The sequence below is a fragment of the Simochromis diagramma genome, unplaced genomic scaffold (assembly GCF_900408965.1).
Source record: "Simochromis diagramma unplaced genomic scaffold, fSimDia1.1 OVJJ01000304.1, whole genome shotgun sequence".
Taxonomy (NCBI): domain Eukaryota; kingdom Metazoa; phylum Chordata; class Actinopteri; order Cichliformes; family Cichlidae; genus Simochromis; species Simochromis diagramma.
Genome location: NW_024387030.1, coordinates 20,646,499 through 20,661,081, shown reverse-complemented (window position 1 = coordinate 20,661,081; position 14,583 = coordinate 20,646,499). Strand labels below are relative to the sequence as shown.

Below are 14,583 nucleotides of genomic sequence, written 5' to 3'. Positions count from 1 at the left end.
GAAATTCAGCTCAGTGTAAAGACTATTTCAGTGAATTTAGTAACACTTATAATACACCGTGTGATCATACAGGTCCATTTGATTTCCTAATATAATTGGTCTTGCTGATCACAATATTAACGGGTTGGGTGTAATTATTTTTTCAACTGTCTGATGTTTTTCATCATCCAGTTTTTATTTATTTACTTTGAGATTTAAGAACAACCAAGCCTACAACACTGTGTGACTATGGTGGATATAGATTCTGATACCTTGATTTCTTTTTTATTTAAATGAAATAAACAAACTAAAGCTTTAAAAAAAATCAAATTAGTCCCTAAAAATAAACATGTGAAAATAGAATGATACAAACAACTTCTTTTAACATCATTATGCGATCACACTTATTTTTCTGACATTTCTTTTAGAATAAAAAACATTTTCGTTGTTAAACAGTTTACATATATAGTGAGATATATTTATATAAATTTAGTAGTTTATAAATATATATAATATGAATCTTTTAAATAAAAAAAAACACTTAATAGATATAAACCTAGAAGCAGACAACATGACATCAGAAAAAAAGAGTTTTAAGTAAATTCACTAATGCAAGGCAGTTTGAATCATCTCAAACCACACAATCAATAAAAAAAAAGTTTACACACACACACACACCCACATATATTTTTATAAACAAAGTGAACTGAAGTTCAACCTGATTGACTTGTTTGGCTTAGAAAATCTATGTTTGTTACACAAGATGTGATTTAATATGGTTCAGTGTTGGAAATTAATACTAACTACTACTGGACTTTACTTTGAGATTTTGAGAATGAAATCCAAACACAGACACACACGTGCGCGCACACACACACTCTGTCTGAAGACAAAGAGGATTCAGACATCAAGTAAGGAATTCAGTTCTGTTTTCCTGCAGCTGCTTTTACTCGCCTCATTGACACACATGTGACAGCTTTCAATGTGTGTGTGTGTGTGTGTGCGTACAGGGAGAGAGAGCGAGAGAGTAGAAACATGAAGCCTAGCTATCAACGGGTGTTTTGCTGCATTAAAAATAAAAAACAAAGTCACAAAACCCTAAAAAACAGAAACCAAACTGAACCACATGTGGGCTGTTTGGACTTCACTCTCAAGCTAAAATCCACAAGTCTCAAGGTTTGCTTGTTGGTCATTTTCAAGTAAACTTTCAGAGTTGGCGGATTTCAGCCTGATGACTGTCGTTTTTCTTTAATTGCTCACAGACTCTCAAAAATAATTCAGTTTTTTGTCTTAAACACGCCTCCCTCTCTCCCACTCTCTCTCTCTGTCCCTGTGTTTTTTTAATTGGCATATAGGGAGGCTTGTTTGTTTTTGTTGTCTGCTGTTTCTTAAATGTGTGTGTTCGTGTTCATGTGGCCCCCAGTGTCCCAACAAGCACCGCGGTAGGTGTTGGGAGGCGCTTTCGGCGGCAACAACAAAACAACACAGAAAACACGCAGGAATACACACAGCAAAATACATAACAAACACACAGACATAGACAGACACACACCGCTCAGACACAAAAACCTGTTAAAACACACGAAAGCATAAAACACACAAACACACACACACAAATGTGCACATCCTCACAGAAACACTGAAAAACACATAAACAGTAAATGGAGACAGTGACACGCACACACACACACACACACACACAAACGCACACACTTCTGTTGCCTCTCATGGGGCGCCATCTTGTGGCGATAGAAGAACCAACAGACACTTGTAGAAAGGCTTTTTGTGCTTTTTGTGCAAATGTGCCACTTTGAAAATACAAAAAGGAGAAGAAATTCAAACTTTAATCGTTAGAAGGATTCTGATACATTTTGTAACACATAAAGATTATTAAATACAACACACCATTGGATAAATCTTTATATATGAGAATTGTTTTCATTTTTGTTTTGAAAAACATTCAACATTTAAAAATCCTCAAATTAAACACTTTATGCAGATATTTGACAAAGAAAAAGACAATTTCATATTTTTGAAGCTGCAAATTAAATTAATTCATGATGTTACTGCTGTAAACATTGTCTCAAAAAATATCATTATTTATGACATGTGTTACTAGTTAGTTTTGTTATGTGTTTTTGCATTTATGTATTGCTTTTTTCAGAGTATTGCAGCATAGCTAAGGTAAGACGGGGAGTTGTGTGCTTTGTCTGTTTGTAAGACAGTTTTAAACTGAGTAAGATTAAAGTTTCATTTGTAACAGTGATATGTAAAATAACATATTTTTCACGTTTTTCACTGTAAAACATGTACAAACTTTGTGTACATAAAGATAGACACACTACTTCTCATATATATACATTCAGCTGGTAGACAAAGGATTGAAAGTCAGTTACAAATAGAAATATATCCATTAATCAGTGTTAAACCAGTGTTTAACATGTATCTATGTTCACAAGCTGCTCCTTCTGTGAGATAAGGCTTTATGTTTGTGGGTTTTTCATTGTCACATTCCTCTGAAGACACTAACTCAGTAGCACCATTAGCAATTTTTCTCCAAACAGCAAAAATGCTCCCATGGACACACCAATGGAACACCAATCAGAATTTGGTGTTCACAAGGGACAGTAATTTCATTGCAGATAACTCAATAATTCATGTATAAATTGTGACAAAAAGCCATGCAAATGTGTAATAGGATTAAATTATAATGACCTATTATTTCCAAAAGTTCAAAGATCACACATTTTGTATCATAAAGAGCACGCACTTCACATTTTATATCACTTTCACATCTCTGTGAATATCCTTCTTATATGCTCAGACACTGAATATGTTCCCACTATGAAACTATTGTGTGCTTCTGTGCTGCTGGACTGTTGTGTCTAAGCATCTTTAAAGTATGTCTAAGCATATTTTCTTGGTTCTTTGCAGCAACATACATGCATTTGAGGCACTCAAATTGTTATATCAAAATCAGCTTTAATTGTGAAGCGTGTGAATTCATCTAAGGAATGTGTTTATTTCTTATGTATCTGTCTGAGAACTTACACAAAGACATAGAGCATCAGAAGAAAAAAGGCTTCACAAAGTCAGGTCCAACCACAAATCAAATGGGTGCTTCATTGTCTGGGCACCAAATGAGATCTTCTGCCCCTTGACCTTCACATCAGATGATTGTCTTACTGCATTCAGCAATAGCATCCACAAAAATAAGTAATACTGTGTTTTAATGTCATAAATTACTGGCATTTGTAGAAGTACATATATTACTAATACTAGCATTTAGAGTATTTTATTAGTGCCTGTTACTACTAATAGATGTTGCAGTAAGGTGTCAACAGCATGTACAGTACAGTGTATTTACACCATGGTAGTTACAATAGCTGTAATGGGACAATATTAACAGGACCCTTTCAAATCACTTTTAAAGTACTCTACAACAGTACTACTGTAGGTACTGGGTTACCTTGTTATATTATTATTTGTCTCTGGCATATTTAGCAATAGCATCATTTGACTGGTTTGGCACCATCAGCAAGTAAAACAGTTCCTAACAGCAGCAGTGGCAGCAGCAGGACTACTCTTGCTGCTGCTCTATTCTACATTTCCACTGTGTTTCTACTTCAGGCAGAATAAAATAGATTTAATGTTTTTTATTTCTATTTGAAAATGTACGTTACAAATTAAAATGGATTTTCATGCCACAATCCTGTCAGTACTCTTGACTTCTGGTTTCACCTCTCTGTGTCAGACAGAGGGATTACTTGGTGTCAGTGTTGTTGACCCTCTCAACTTGTCTCTCTAAAAAGCTGTTTCCTCCTCGTACCCCTTATGCCTCCCCGAGGCCTCATTTCTGCCACCAGCCATTACCATCAAACCTCAGAAAACAGAGGAAAAAAACCAGGCGGCTTCAAAAAGTCTGCTGACAGGGCGCTCTAGTTCGGCAGCCTCTTATGCTTCGTCCAGCATAAGTGTGGAAAAGGCAAAATAAGGAATATTTGAGCATTGTCTAGTCATAATCAAAAATAAAAACAATGTTGTGAAAAGTTATATAAAGAGTAGTTAGTACTTAGCATCTATATGCTTAGCAGAACAGCTGGAAGTAGGAGGAAGCTCCTAGCTTTGGAAATTATTTAAAAAAAATTTAAAAAAAAAAAAAAAAAAAAAAAAAAAAAAATGACAAAGGATGAACTGAAGCTCTGCCATCACGTAATGTCGCATACTGCTGTTTCTGATGTCATTTAAAAAAAAAAAAAAAAAAAAAAAGGAAATTATTTCTGCAACTCTACAAGTTTGTTGCTACACAACTATGACTGATTGTTTTCCAGTCAGTCTGGAATTTAGAATTTAGATTTTTATCAATGTGTTTTATCAAATACTTTCAGAGGAGCCACAGTATCCAGGAGGATGTAACATTTTTAACAACATCTGCCTCTGTGTGAGAAGAGTTTAGGTAGCTGCCCTCCACTGTGATTAAACAGTAGATGAATCACTCCCTTAAACCTAGTAGCAGCGCTCTATACAACATGCCACATTCACACAAGCATTAACTTGCCTTGAGGCGACTTTTGTTGTGACTTGGCACTATATAAATAAAATTGAATTGAATTGAACTTCTATGCTTTTAACTGCTTACCATTCCTACTCCCATGGATGCATCAAAGAACAACTTGGGATATTTGGCATGCAGACTGGGGGAGCCAGGGATCAAACCACTAATCTGCTGATCAGTAGATGACCTGCTCCACCTCCTGAGCTACGCAAGTCTTCTGGCAACATCACATCTCCCATAACTGTGGTTTTCTGCTTGATGACAACCACTATGTCTGCTTGGTTGGTGAATCCCTCAGGGCCATAGCCCTGTTGTTCCAGCCATATTTGGCTGTATCTCCCATCAAGAACTGGGGACTTCTAACTCATATGTGGCAAAGATGTTCTCATACAGGATCCTAACCACTTGGTTGTAACTCTCAGTTTATGCTTTTACAGCTTGCAACTGAGATCCGGCTACCATGTGCCGGACCTTGGGTTCATTGCATAACGTAGTAGAAACCACTAATGATGATGAAATGTGAGATTTAGGTAATCCTAGAAACTAAATGGAACCTAATATACACATAAAATCCAATTGCCTTTGTATTTAACCTTAAATTTTCATTTGTACAAACTCATACATTATGGCATTTGCCATCCTTACGTACTGGTCATAAAAATCTCATCCAATGATTGACTTGTAGAAATGTTAGTTGGCTATCTGAAGCAGAATATATTTGGATTTGAGTTAATGAAAAATAAAAACTCAACACACTACCAAGAAGATTTTAAAATATCTTTATTTGAACATGGTCCGAAAAAATACATCTTTAAAGTTTTTGTAGATAGCAAATGCTTTGTGAGCACTTCAGGCAGGCTGTTCAGAGCGCAGACAGCAAAGGGATGAAGCCATACAGCATCAGGAAACAGCTGGACGTTCTGCACATTGACAGACACTTCAACAGCTCAAAGCGAAACACATTCAGAGAAAACCTTTAGACCTTCTTCTACTAATACATTTCATGTTTTCTGACCAACAGGCCAGCCAATAGTTCTTCATTATATTTTAATATAACTACACTTCATCCAATATCCACTGCTGGTGAATATCAAAATCTTCAGTGATTGTTCATAAAATGAAAATAAGCTAGTTAAGTAGATTGTACTAAAAGTAGACAGTTTATGTAAAGTCAGGTAAAGCATATACTCGTGTTTGTTCTCACTGAGTTAGATAATAATGGATAGGGATCTTATTTCAGTCTGTAATACAAAGCTGAAGCACAGCAATGACTAACTTAGCTTAGCAGAACGCAGGAGCAAACAGCTAGCATATCTTTGTGGAATGGTTGAAAAAACAAAACAATGAATTCTCACATCATATACATTTTTTTAAATCCACAAAAATACTACAGTGTAAAAACATGAATTTGTCTTTTTTTTTCAAGCATTATATGTGGTAATATTAACTACAGATATATCAGTCTGTCCAATTAGGAAGCATAAACTGGTTTCACCTGATCTGGTGCAAATGAAAGTGTTAACAGGTGCTCTGGAGAGCCAACAACAAGACAACCCCCAAAAGGGGAATTGTTTTGCAGATGGCGGCCGCGCACCATTCACATCTTCTTATCCCTCCTGACTGATTTTTCTCCTGTTTTGCTTTTTTCTAGTGTCCTTGTCACTGCCGGTACCATGAGACAGTACCTGCAGCCCATACAGGTATTTCTGTGTCTCCCAGCACAGTCTTAAGTTTGTGAAATTGCACATCTACTGCAACACTAGATTTGCCATTCCACAAAAAGAGCTGGAAAGGGCCACAGAGTCCATGAACACTATTAAGCCATATTACAAGGCAAGTCGGATCAGTAAATGATTTCAATTTTAAACTTGGATTTTTGGTGTCATTTTAAATCCAGCCCTAAATGCGTTGATGATTTTGGTTTCCTATGATTTTCCCGTTGTTCTCAACAAATTACGTTGTATATCTGTAAGAATTACTTACTGATAGTAAGAATGAGTAATTAAGATCCATGTGATCACTTATTTAAGTGTTTCTTTAATTTGTTCAAGCACTGAAAACACTAGCAATAAAAGATTTTTGGATTCTGTAACATGTAAACTAACAGTTTTATTTTTTAAACCAAGTTAAACTTCTGAAATTCCCAGAGACACAAGTACAAATATCTAATACCTAATTTCTGAGAAAGGCTTAATACCTGTAAGAAAATTATCAGGTTTAACAGTCTTTGCTTTCTGTATCAAACTTTCGCTTAGTTAAAAAGTGTACATAACCTAGAGCTCTACTTCTGCTTGCAGTCATCTACAGATTCTTCACAATAAAACATGTACAATGGTTTAAGCATGTTATAAACAAAATACTTAATTGAATGCTTTATAAGTCAACCCTTTACAGAGACAAGACACAAGACACTTGACATTTTAATTCCAGTTAAAGCTGGAATGCCAATTTTGGAGTGTACAGAAGTTTGATCTGTATGAAAGAGGCACAAAGAAGATGATGCCATAGAGTCTTGAGAGAAACAGCCCTTATGTTTAAGACCAATGGCAGTATCATGATATAAAAAAAAACCCAATGCATACTGTTCTCCTTTGTTTCTGTGTGGGACAGGTTAAAATAACCGGTGTTCAACTTTGCCTTGCTTATCAGTAAACAAGTATCTTGCAGAGCCTGGTAGGAGCCCTCTCCTAAACTATTATTTATTGTCTGGGCAGAACTCAGGCCGATAAACTATAACCTTCTAAAATCAACTTGCAGTAATTGCTGGCCACCATTTTTTCTGCGGGGGAGAAAAACAAAGAAAACGACAAAACAAAGCAAAGCAAAGCAAAACAAAACCAAGCTTAAAAAAAGGAATTGTCATCAATAATTATCGATTATGGAAAAGATTGCCATGGGTGTATGTGTGGACCTGAGAGCTTTGCTTCACCCCCCCAACCTCTCTATCATATGCTCTGCAAACAGTCTTCTGACTGCAGCGATGCATGTCCTACAGAAGGTTAGCTGGTATCCACCATAACCAAGTTAAAAAAAAGGTTCAAGTTAGCCACAGCAGCTAATTTTACCACGGGCAACAACAGCAACACATGTAAGCAGGATCACATCTTTTATTTGGCTTTGACCACATGTTCAACCACCTTACAGAACTGCAGGGACATAGTCAACAAACACTCTGTCTGTGTCCCCCAAACACACATATACTTTGTTCTCTTAGTCTTAGTCCTTAGTTAGATCTTTGCATGTTTGCAGTCATTACTTTTGTAAATAAATTCTCATTAATACATATCCTGGTGTAATTAATGTTGTATAGGAGGATGTTGACCACGGCTGGTATACACAATTCTCAAATCCCTCATCGTTACTGACTATTTGGATATAACTTTAAATGTAATTTTAAATTTAATTATTAACCAGTTTTAAATAAGTCATTTAGTATATTTTGTGGGTCTGATAAATTAATAACTTTTCTTGATTTGATTGTTTTACTCATTCAAGTCCCCAAATTAATGGTTAATCAATTGAGAAGAGGTTAGTTGTTTTATCAGTGTATGTTCATTTGAAGGTGGTGTCTCAAAAAAGTAAATTCTTTTTCAGGGACAAATTCTGAGGTACAGCGATAACGTTGGTTGCTACTAACCTCTACACTACAATAACAATAGATAGTTATTTCAGTACAGTGGCACAAACCACCTTGCGCACAAAGGGCTTGTTCTGTAAACAGTTGGTAGTAGCGATAGTACCCATGTACCACAGTTGCTCTCTCCTGAATTCTGAAAGCTGAAAGATGTCCAACATATCCATCCTTACAGACTGAGCTGATCACAAGCAACTGGTCCCTCATCGAATATGTGAGTACGGAAATGCCTTTCCGAAGTGACTGAATGGCAAGATTGAGTATTTAAACCCAGGAAGAGTGGTTGATGTAAAAACATCAAGTTAAGGTAATTTTCTTTACTTGCTGGTGTGAATATTAATAAGCTGGATAAATGCAAACTTGTCCTAATTTTATGGAGTATTTATTTAGTATGGGATCAAGAGAACAGCAGCATTTTTAACTAACAAATATCCAGATGTTTTGGCTGGATGACATTCTGCTGTTTCAGGTAAATAAGTTATTGCCAGATGACCCAGAGCGACCTGCACTGATGAAGATGATAAGGATCTTCATGGATCTGAGGAAGTGCTTCAAAAAGTAGAAAGAAACAATTATGCTAGTGCACAAAGGTAGCTTTTTGATTCCTTTGGCTTGACTTTCTACTAGGAAGAACTGAAATGGGAAGTGGAGGTGGCTAGGAGAGGAGATACGAGGATTGAGGTCGAACTGGGTGCCTGAGTTAAGCAAACTGGTGACAAAACTGCTTTAATGACTGTGGTTGAGAGAAATTTTGAATGAGAAGTACAACACACTGGTACTTCAAAAAGGTCGTCGTATGAACAGGATCTCTGACACATTGTCAACAAAATCTTGTCCTTGGCCTCTGGAAGATACACAATATCTTTCGCACCTGATTCAAAGTATGCTCCACACGTCTTATCCTCTGCTAGTAATTTAGTTAACAAACAGAGATAGGAAATGGAATCTTGACACAGGGACTGGCTTGTCTTTTGTCCAAAAGATGGTATAAGCCTTTAATCCTCAGTCTTAAAAAAGTTTCTACATACAAGTATTTTTGGATAAATTGGTATTTGCTAAGTATTAACATACAGCATATTACCAGGAATGCATCAGCTCCAGTCTCTCAACTGTATAGAAAGAAGACATGAAACCTGCTGATTAAAGCTTTATTCAAATTCCAAAATTTTAAATATTATTTTATTTTCATATGTTTACTAGTAAGCAAGGCAGAGGTGGACAGTCAAGACCATAAACAGGGAGATGAAAAGTAGTTTGTGTGTTATTTTCTATGAATGTTTCAAAAAGATTCAGAAGGTTAACTAAATGTTGAGCTAAAGATGGAGCATTTCCTGAAAAGCTTAGGTGAAAACATGGCCTTGATGTTGTCCCTTACAAAATCAAAAGAGCATGTATTTGGGTCCTAGATTGTGCTGAGACACTAACATTTATACTGTTTACAGAAGGCAAAACATAGCATTCAAGTGAACTTCCTGTCAAACGAAACCAGACACATCACCTTTTATCTCATCTCATAGGAAAAGAAAGAAAACCACAGCAATGCAAATGTATCAAAGTAATCATATATTCCCATTTGGATTAGATATTTGTGGCTCCACTGTTAAAAAAAAATACTGACACATTAAAACGTTTATCTTGTTGTTTTTGGTATGTCACTGGCAGTGTGTTTTTAGCAACTGAGGATTTTCACTCCAAAATGCTACATATCCATTTTTGGAAAACACGGGGAAAGTAAAAACGTCTCAAATCATAGTAAATTACTTTTCACTGAGCAGTCACTTTATCTGTAAATGACTTAATGACAGTACCTTGGATATCTCTTTTTGGAATGAAACCCGAACTCGTGACTTTTCATTGCTACAAAGGAAAATTAGGAATTATGTTTCAGTTGTGAAGATTAACTGTCCTTCTACTTTGTGTTTATCAGACAGAAGACACACGTTACCTTAAATAATTTTACATGACGAGCAAAAGAAAAGACTTTTGTCAAGGTTGAAGAAAAATGCTGTTTCCTTTTTTTTAAATCAAGTTTAGAACTTTTTTTTTATAATGAATAATGTATATACATTTTTAAAGAATTGTAAGGATTTGATCTACACAAGATCCAAAGTGAATACTGCTTTACTTTAATCTGACGATATGAGTGTAAACACTTGGTAAGTTTTGTGAATGAGCTCTGTGTTTTGTTTTGGATTTGTTGTGAAGGAAGCCATGGCTTATTTCCACATCTGCAAAATCTTGTGCAAGCTGCAGGAAACTCGTGAATATGTGACAAGCCCTAAATAGCAAGTTTCATGTTTGTACAGTATAAATTAAATATTAGTTTATGATCGCCTTCTGACACACTTTCTGATGTGTCATTTTCAGTGATTTACTATGATTTATGGTGAAAAATATGTAGTGGTTCCTAACAATTCACATTCATCTTTTTATTTTCTAAGTATAACTCATATACACTACTGTGCAAATTTCCTGAGCCACCCCTCATTTCTTTATATATTGCTTCCAAGGACCCAAACTTGATTGTAATTGGTCTTTTGTATTTCTCCAGGATTTCTGAAGGCCTTTTTCTTTGGACAATGGCTGCTTGTTCACTCATTTTCAGTCCAGTCCAGATCATTTTCAGGAGAATATTCTTTTGTTTGATGAGCCATTTAACAATGACCCACGAATCACAGAAAAGGCATAGACCGTAACACATGAACCAGTGTTGTATCTTCACATTAAAGACAACAGAACCAATTTTACACTTTATCCTTAGCACTTTGTTGTCATTTTCCCTACGTCATTAGTTTGTTCTATGAAAATGGCAAAGATCGCACAGGCTTGCAGGCATAAAACAGTACTTGTGCACCAACGAGGCGATTCGGAAAGAAAAATTCACAGAAAACTTGGCAAATCTTGGCATACAGTGTTCAGTGTTCCCTTAAGAAATTGGAGGAAACAGGACATGTGGAGTACAAAAGAAGAAGTGGCAGACCTAAAAACTATCTACAGCAGATCATCAGTATATGAAATCATGTCATTAAGAAATAGGAAAAGATCAGTCAGTCAGATGACCCTCTATGAGCAAGCAGTTGGCAACAGTGGGAAGCAAAATCCCAATTTAAATGTATTGCTTCAAAACGTAGTCAAGAGAGAGGTCATCTGTGAAACAAGCTGATTTTGGGCTGCTGTGCATTCTGTGGTTTTTGGGATCTTACCAAAATTTATGAAAATATGGTTGCATCAGATTTTGATGCACCATGCATTATACTTGCCAGTGGCGTCATCATCCAGGACGACAATGATCCTAAACACATAGTATAGTAAAGCATACTTTGGTAGAAAAAGCCCCACCTGCCATGAATTGGCCTAGCCACAACCCAGACCTCAACATTACTGAAGCAGTGTGCGCACAGGTGTTTTCACCTTACATTCTGTTCCCATTCAACAGAATTCTGTTCTATAAATCACTGCATGGATCTGCCATTTCCCAAGCAAAACATAAAGAATTGAGAGATGTCTCAAGATTTCTGCCCAGTACTGTAATTTGTAGCTCTTCATGGAGAAATGACATTTTTGTTTCATAGCAACAAAGTAAGGATGGAACGATTATGTTGTTTTAAATTTATTTTACTACATTTAACAAGGATAAAGATTACAAAGGGAAAAAAATTGCATGAAATAATGATCCAGTAATTACAACAGTGGATCATATATGTCTCCACTGTATATTTCGTAATTATACTATCTTGCATGACGTTAACTTTTTTAAAGTCAAAATTAAGAAGTCATTTGAAAAATTCACACCTCTTAATCAAAAATCAATATTGCCTTAACATAGGATTTTTGTTTTGGTATTCTGGGATAGGGTGAGTTTATCAAGGTGCTTATTCATCTAGGAGATTTAAAATGAGCAAATGTTGCATTTGTAAATTGTGAGAATAATTCTTTGAAATTAGGAAACAAAAGACTTGTAATTACATAAAAATAATTACAAGATCCTTACATATAACAATAATCTCAAATATATTTGAAAGTTCTGTGCCTTGTAAAGGTAATAAATAGTTTGAGCTTTACAACCCTATTGAAAAAAAACTATGGGATAAATAACACAAGGACCTTCTAATTAAATACAAAATTGTTAACTCCTAATTATGCAGTGACTCTAGCATTACAGATGTAATTCTAAGAGCCTTATCTTGCAAATACGAAACAACTACTTGTTAATTAGATTAATTAGAATAAGATTCGTTATGATTTATGGAAGTAAAATAAGGATCTAATTTTTTGTAAGTTTTCATTTTGTGCTTTTTTCATTTTGTGATAGTCATTGTTTCTTATGTTGTTTGGAAAATAAGTCTTCTTACTTCCTCATAGTTCACTCACCCTCTCACTGAGGGTCTCCAGCTCTTCCTCCTTTTCCTTGTAACGCTTCATCCCCTGTCCAACTTCACCACAGGGGCTGTTGGTTAGGTGCATGGGGTAGTCTAGGCCGCTGAGCTGGGCGTGATGATGCCATCGCAGGTCATCACTCTCATGGGTGATATAGCGCTCGTTTATCCGAGACTCAAGGTTTCTTAGATCCAGCCACATCTGGTAGTCCTGGCGGAGAAAATGAACACACCCATAGCCTAAATAATTTAATAACACCATTATCTTGTCTTTTGTCTTTTACAAAAAACACAAATAGCAAACTACTAACCACATTCACTCAACTCGTAAAATATGTATAACATCCTACTTGTTTGGCTTGACTAACAATAATAAGTGCAATGCAAGCTTCCTCTTTAGCACTATCAACAGACTTTTTACGCCTGCTCTGTGCAGTTTTCCTGCAACATCATCTGATGATTGTGGAAATTTCTTAATTGTTTTCCTGGCAAAAATCAGTGGAATCAGATCAAAGTTCAAGCCTGGAACCTGTCACTCTGTTTTAAAATAGTTTTTATCATACTTCTCCAATCTTCTCCAATCATCAGATCAGGATCTCCTAACTGTTCCACACTCTAAACCAGAGGTGACCACGCTTCTGAGGTTGTAGCACCTAAACTTTCGAACAGTTTAGGCACTACAACTTCATGCCTAAACTGGTCCATAACTACATGAACAGATTTTCTGGCTCAGTGGGGGGAGCAAAACTGGCTGTAAACACAAAAATTGTTTGTTTTTTTTACCTACACTATATTTTCTGATTATCATCAACATAAGATATAAATCTAACAGATAGCAAATAAAATGCAACATTAGCATTATTGTGGAATTGTGCCTCTGGTTTTTATCCCATACCAAAGTGAAATGCATTGTGATTCAACAACTAGATGTTTAATTCTTATTCACTACATATCATTCAAAGAATGTGAGATTACATGTTCTCAACTCATTCAGTTAATTCAGTTTGGAACTTCATGTGTGTCAGAAGTCTAGTCGGGTTGCTATACCAGAATGAAATCCTTTTCAGTTCAGCCTGCTAGCAGTGTTACACAATACAGTAGCTGTTAGACTGCATTTCCTGATTACTGCAGAAGCTGTGACCTTAATGTGGCCCCACTTACTTTGCCTGCAGACAATAAAGTTTATTTAAACAAGATGGATTAATGTTGCTAATGTTAAATAAACGAAAAGAAAAAAATTCCCAAAACTCCAAAATGTTTTTACATGCTACACATATGGGGTTAATGAAAGCTCTAAATCTTAACTGAAACAGTAATCATATAAAGTGAACCCTTTATATGATTTGGATGATGCTATATTAATCTGAAATGTATTATTGACTGATTCTTGATTGTTATGTTACAGATTTGTATTGAACTTGAAAAATGCTCCCAAATTGATTTTAATGGAGTTATTCAAATGACTGATTTCCTACCTGCAACCAGGGATGGCTTAGTGTCTTGTCAACACTATATCTCTTTCTCATCTTCACTTGCAGCAAGTTGTTGATCAGGTCAATCGCTGCATGGAGGAATACAAGAATGTAAGAAAGAAAGAACATAGGGAACACAGGGGGAGAATGGAAGTGCAGAGTATTAGTAGGAGGAGAATTTGGGGTTGAGGCCCACCCATGGTCATGGGCCAGTCAGGGCTAATGAGCAAAGCTAACATGATGTTAACCTCTCTTTAGGGGTCAGTGGTCTGAACAGCTCTGGGACCCCAAGGCCCCTCAGGTCTACAGAGGCCTCCATCACTTGGCATTATGCACATGAATGGACTACCGTATGAACCCACCCCCCCTACAAACCTAAGATCCTCATTCCACAAACTGATGGACTCTCCTAGTTCTTCAAGTTTCTTTACCACATACATTCACCTCTCCTTAACTCCTCAGCAGCACTGGCTCTCTCCTGTTTCCCAGACCTGTCTCATGACCTCATAATTTGGATAATCCAAACCAAAGGCCAAAGAATGACAATGTTAGTTTACAGTCATTCTA

General features: G+C 36.1%; 1 protein-coding gene across 1 annotated transcript in view; it reads right to left on the bottom strand.

Annotated features, from left to right (window-relative positions):
- Window positions 1–6,182: 6,182 nt before the first annotated feature.
- Window positions 6,183–14,583, bottom strand: part of prkd1 (protein kinase D1) — a 77,364-nt gene continuing 68,963 nt past the window's right edge. Inside the window, exons 20-21 of the mRNA XM_040042215.1 lie at window positions 14,020–14,105; window positions 6,183–12,755 (exon numbers count right to left, since the gene is read on the bottom strand). Of these exons, the coding sequence (XP_039898149.1) occupies window positions 12,525–12,755; window positions 14,020–14,105 (317 nt within the window). The 3' untranslated portion in view covers window positions 6,183–12,524. The remainder of the gene's footprint in view (window positions 12,756–14,019; window positions 14,106–14,583) is intronic.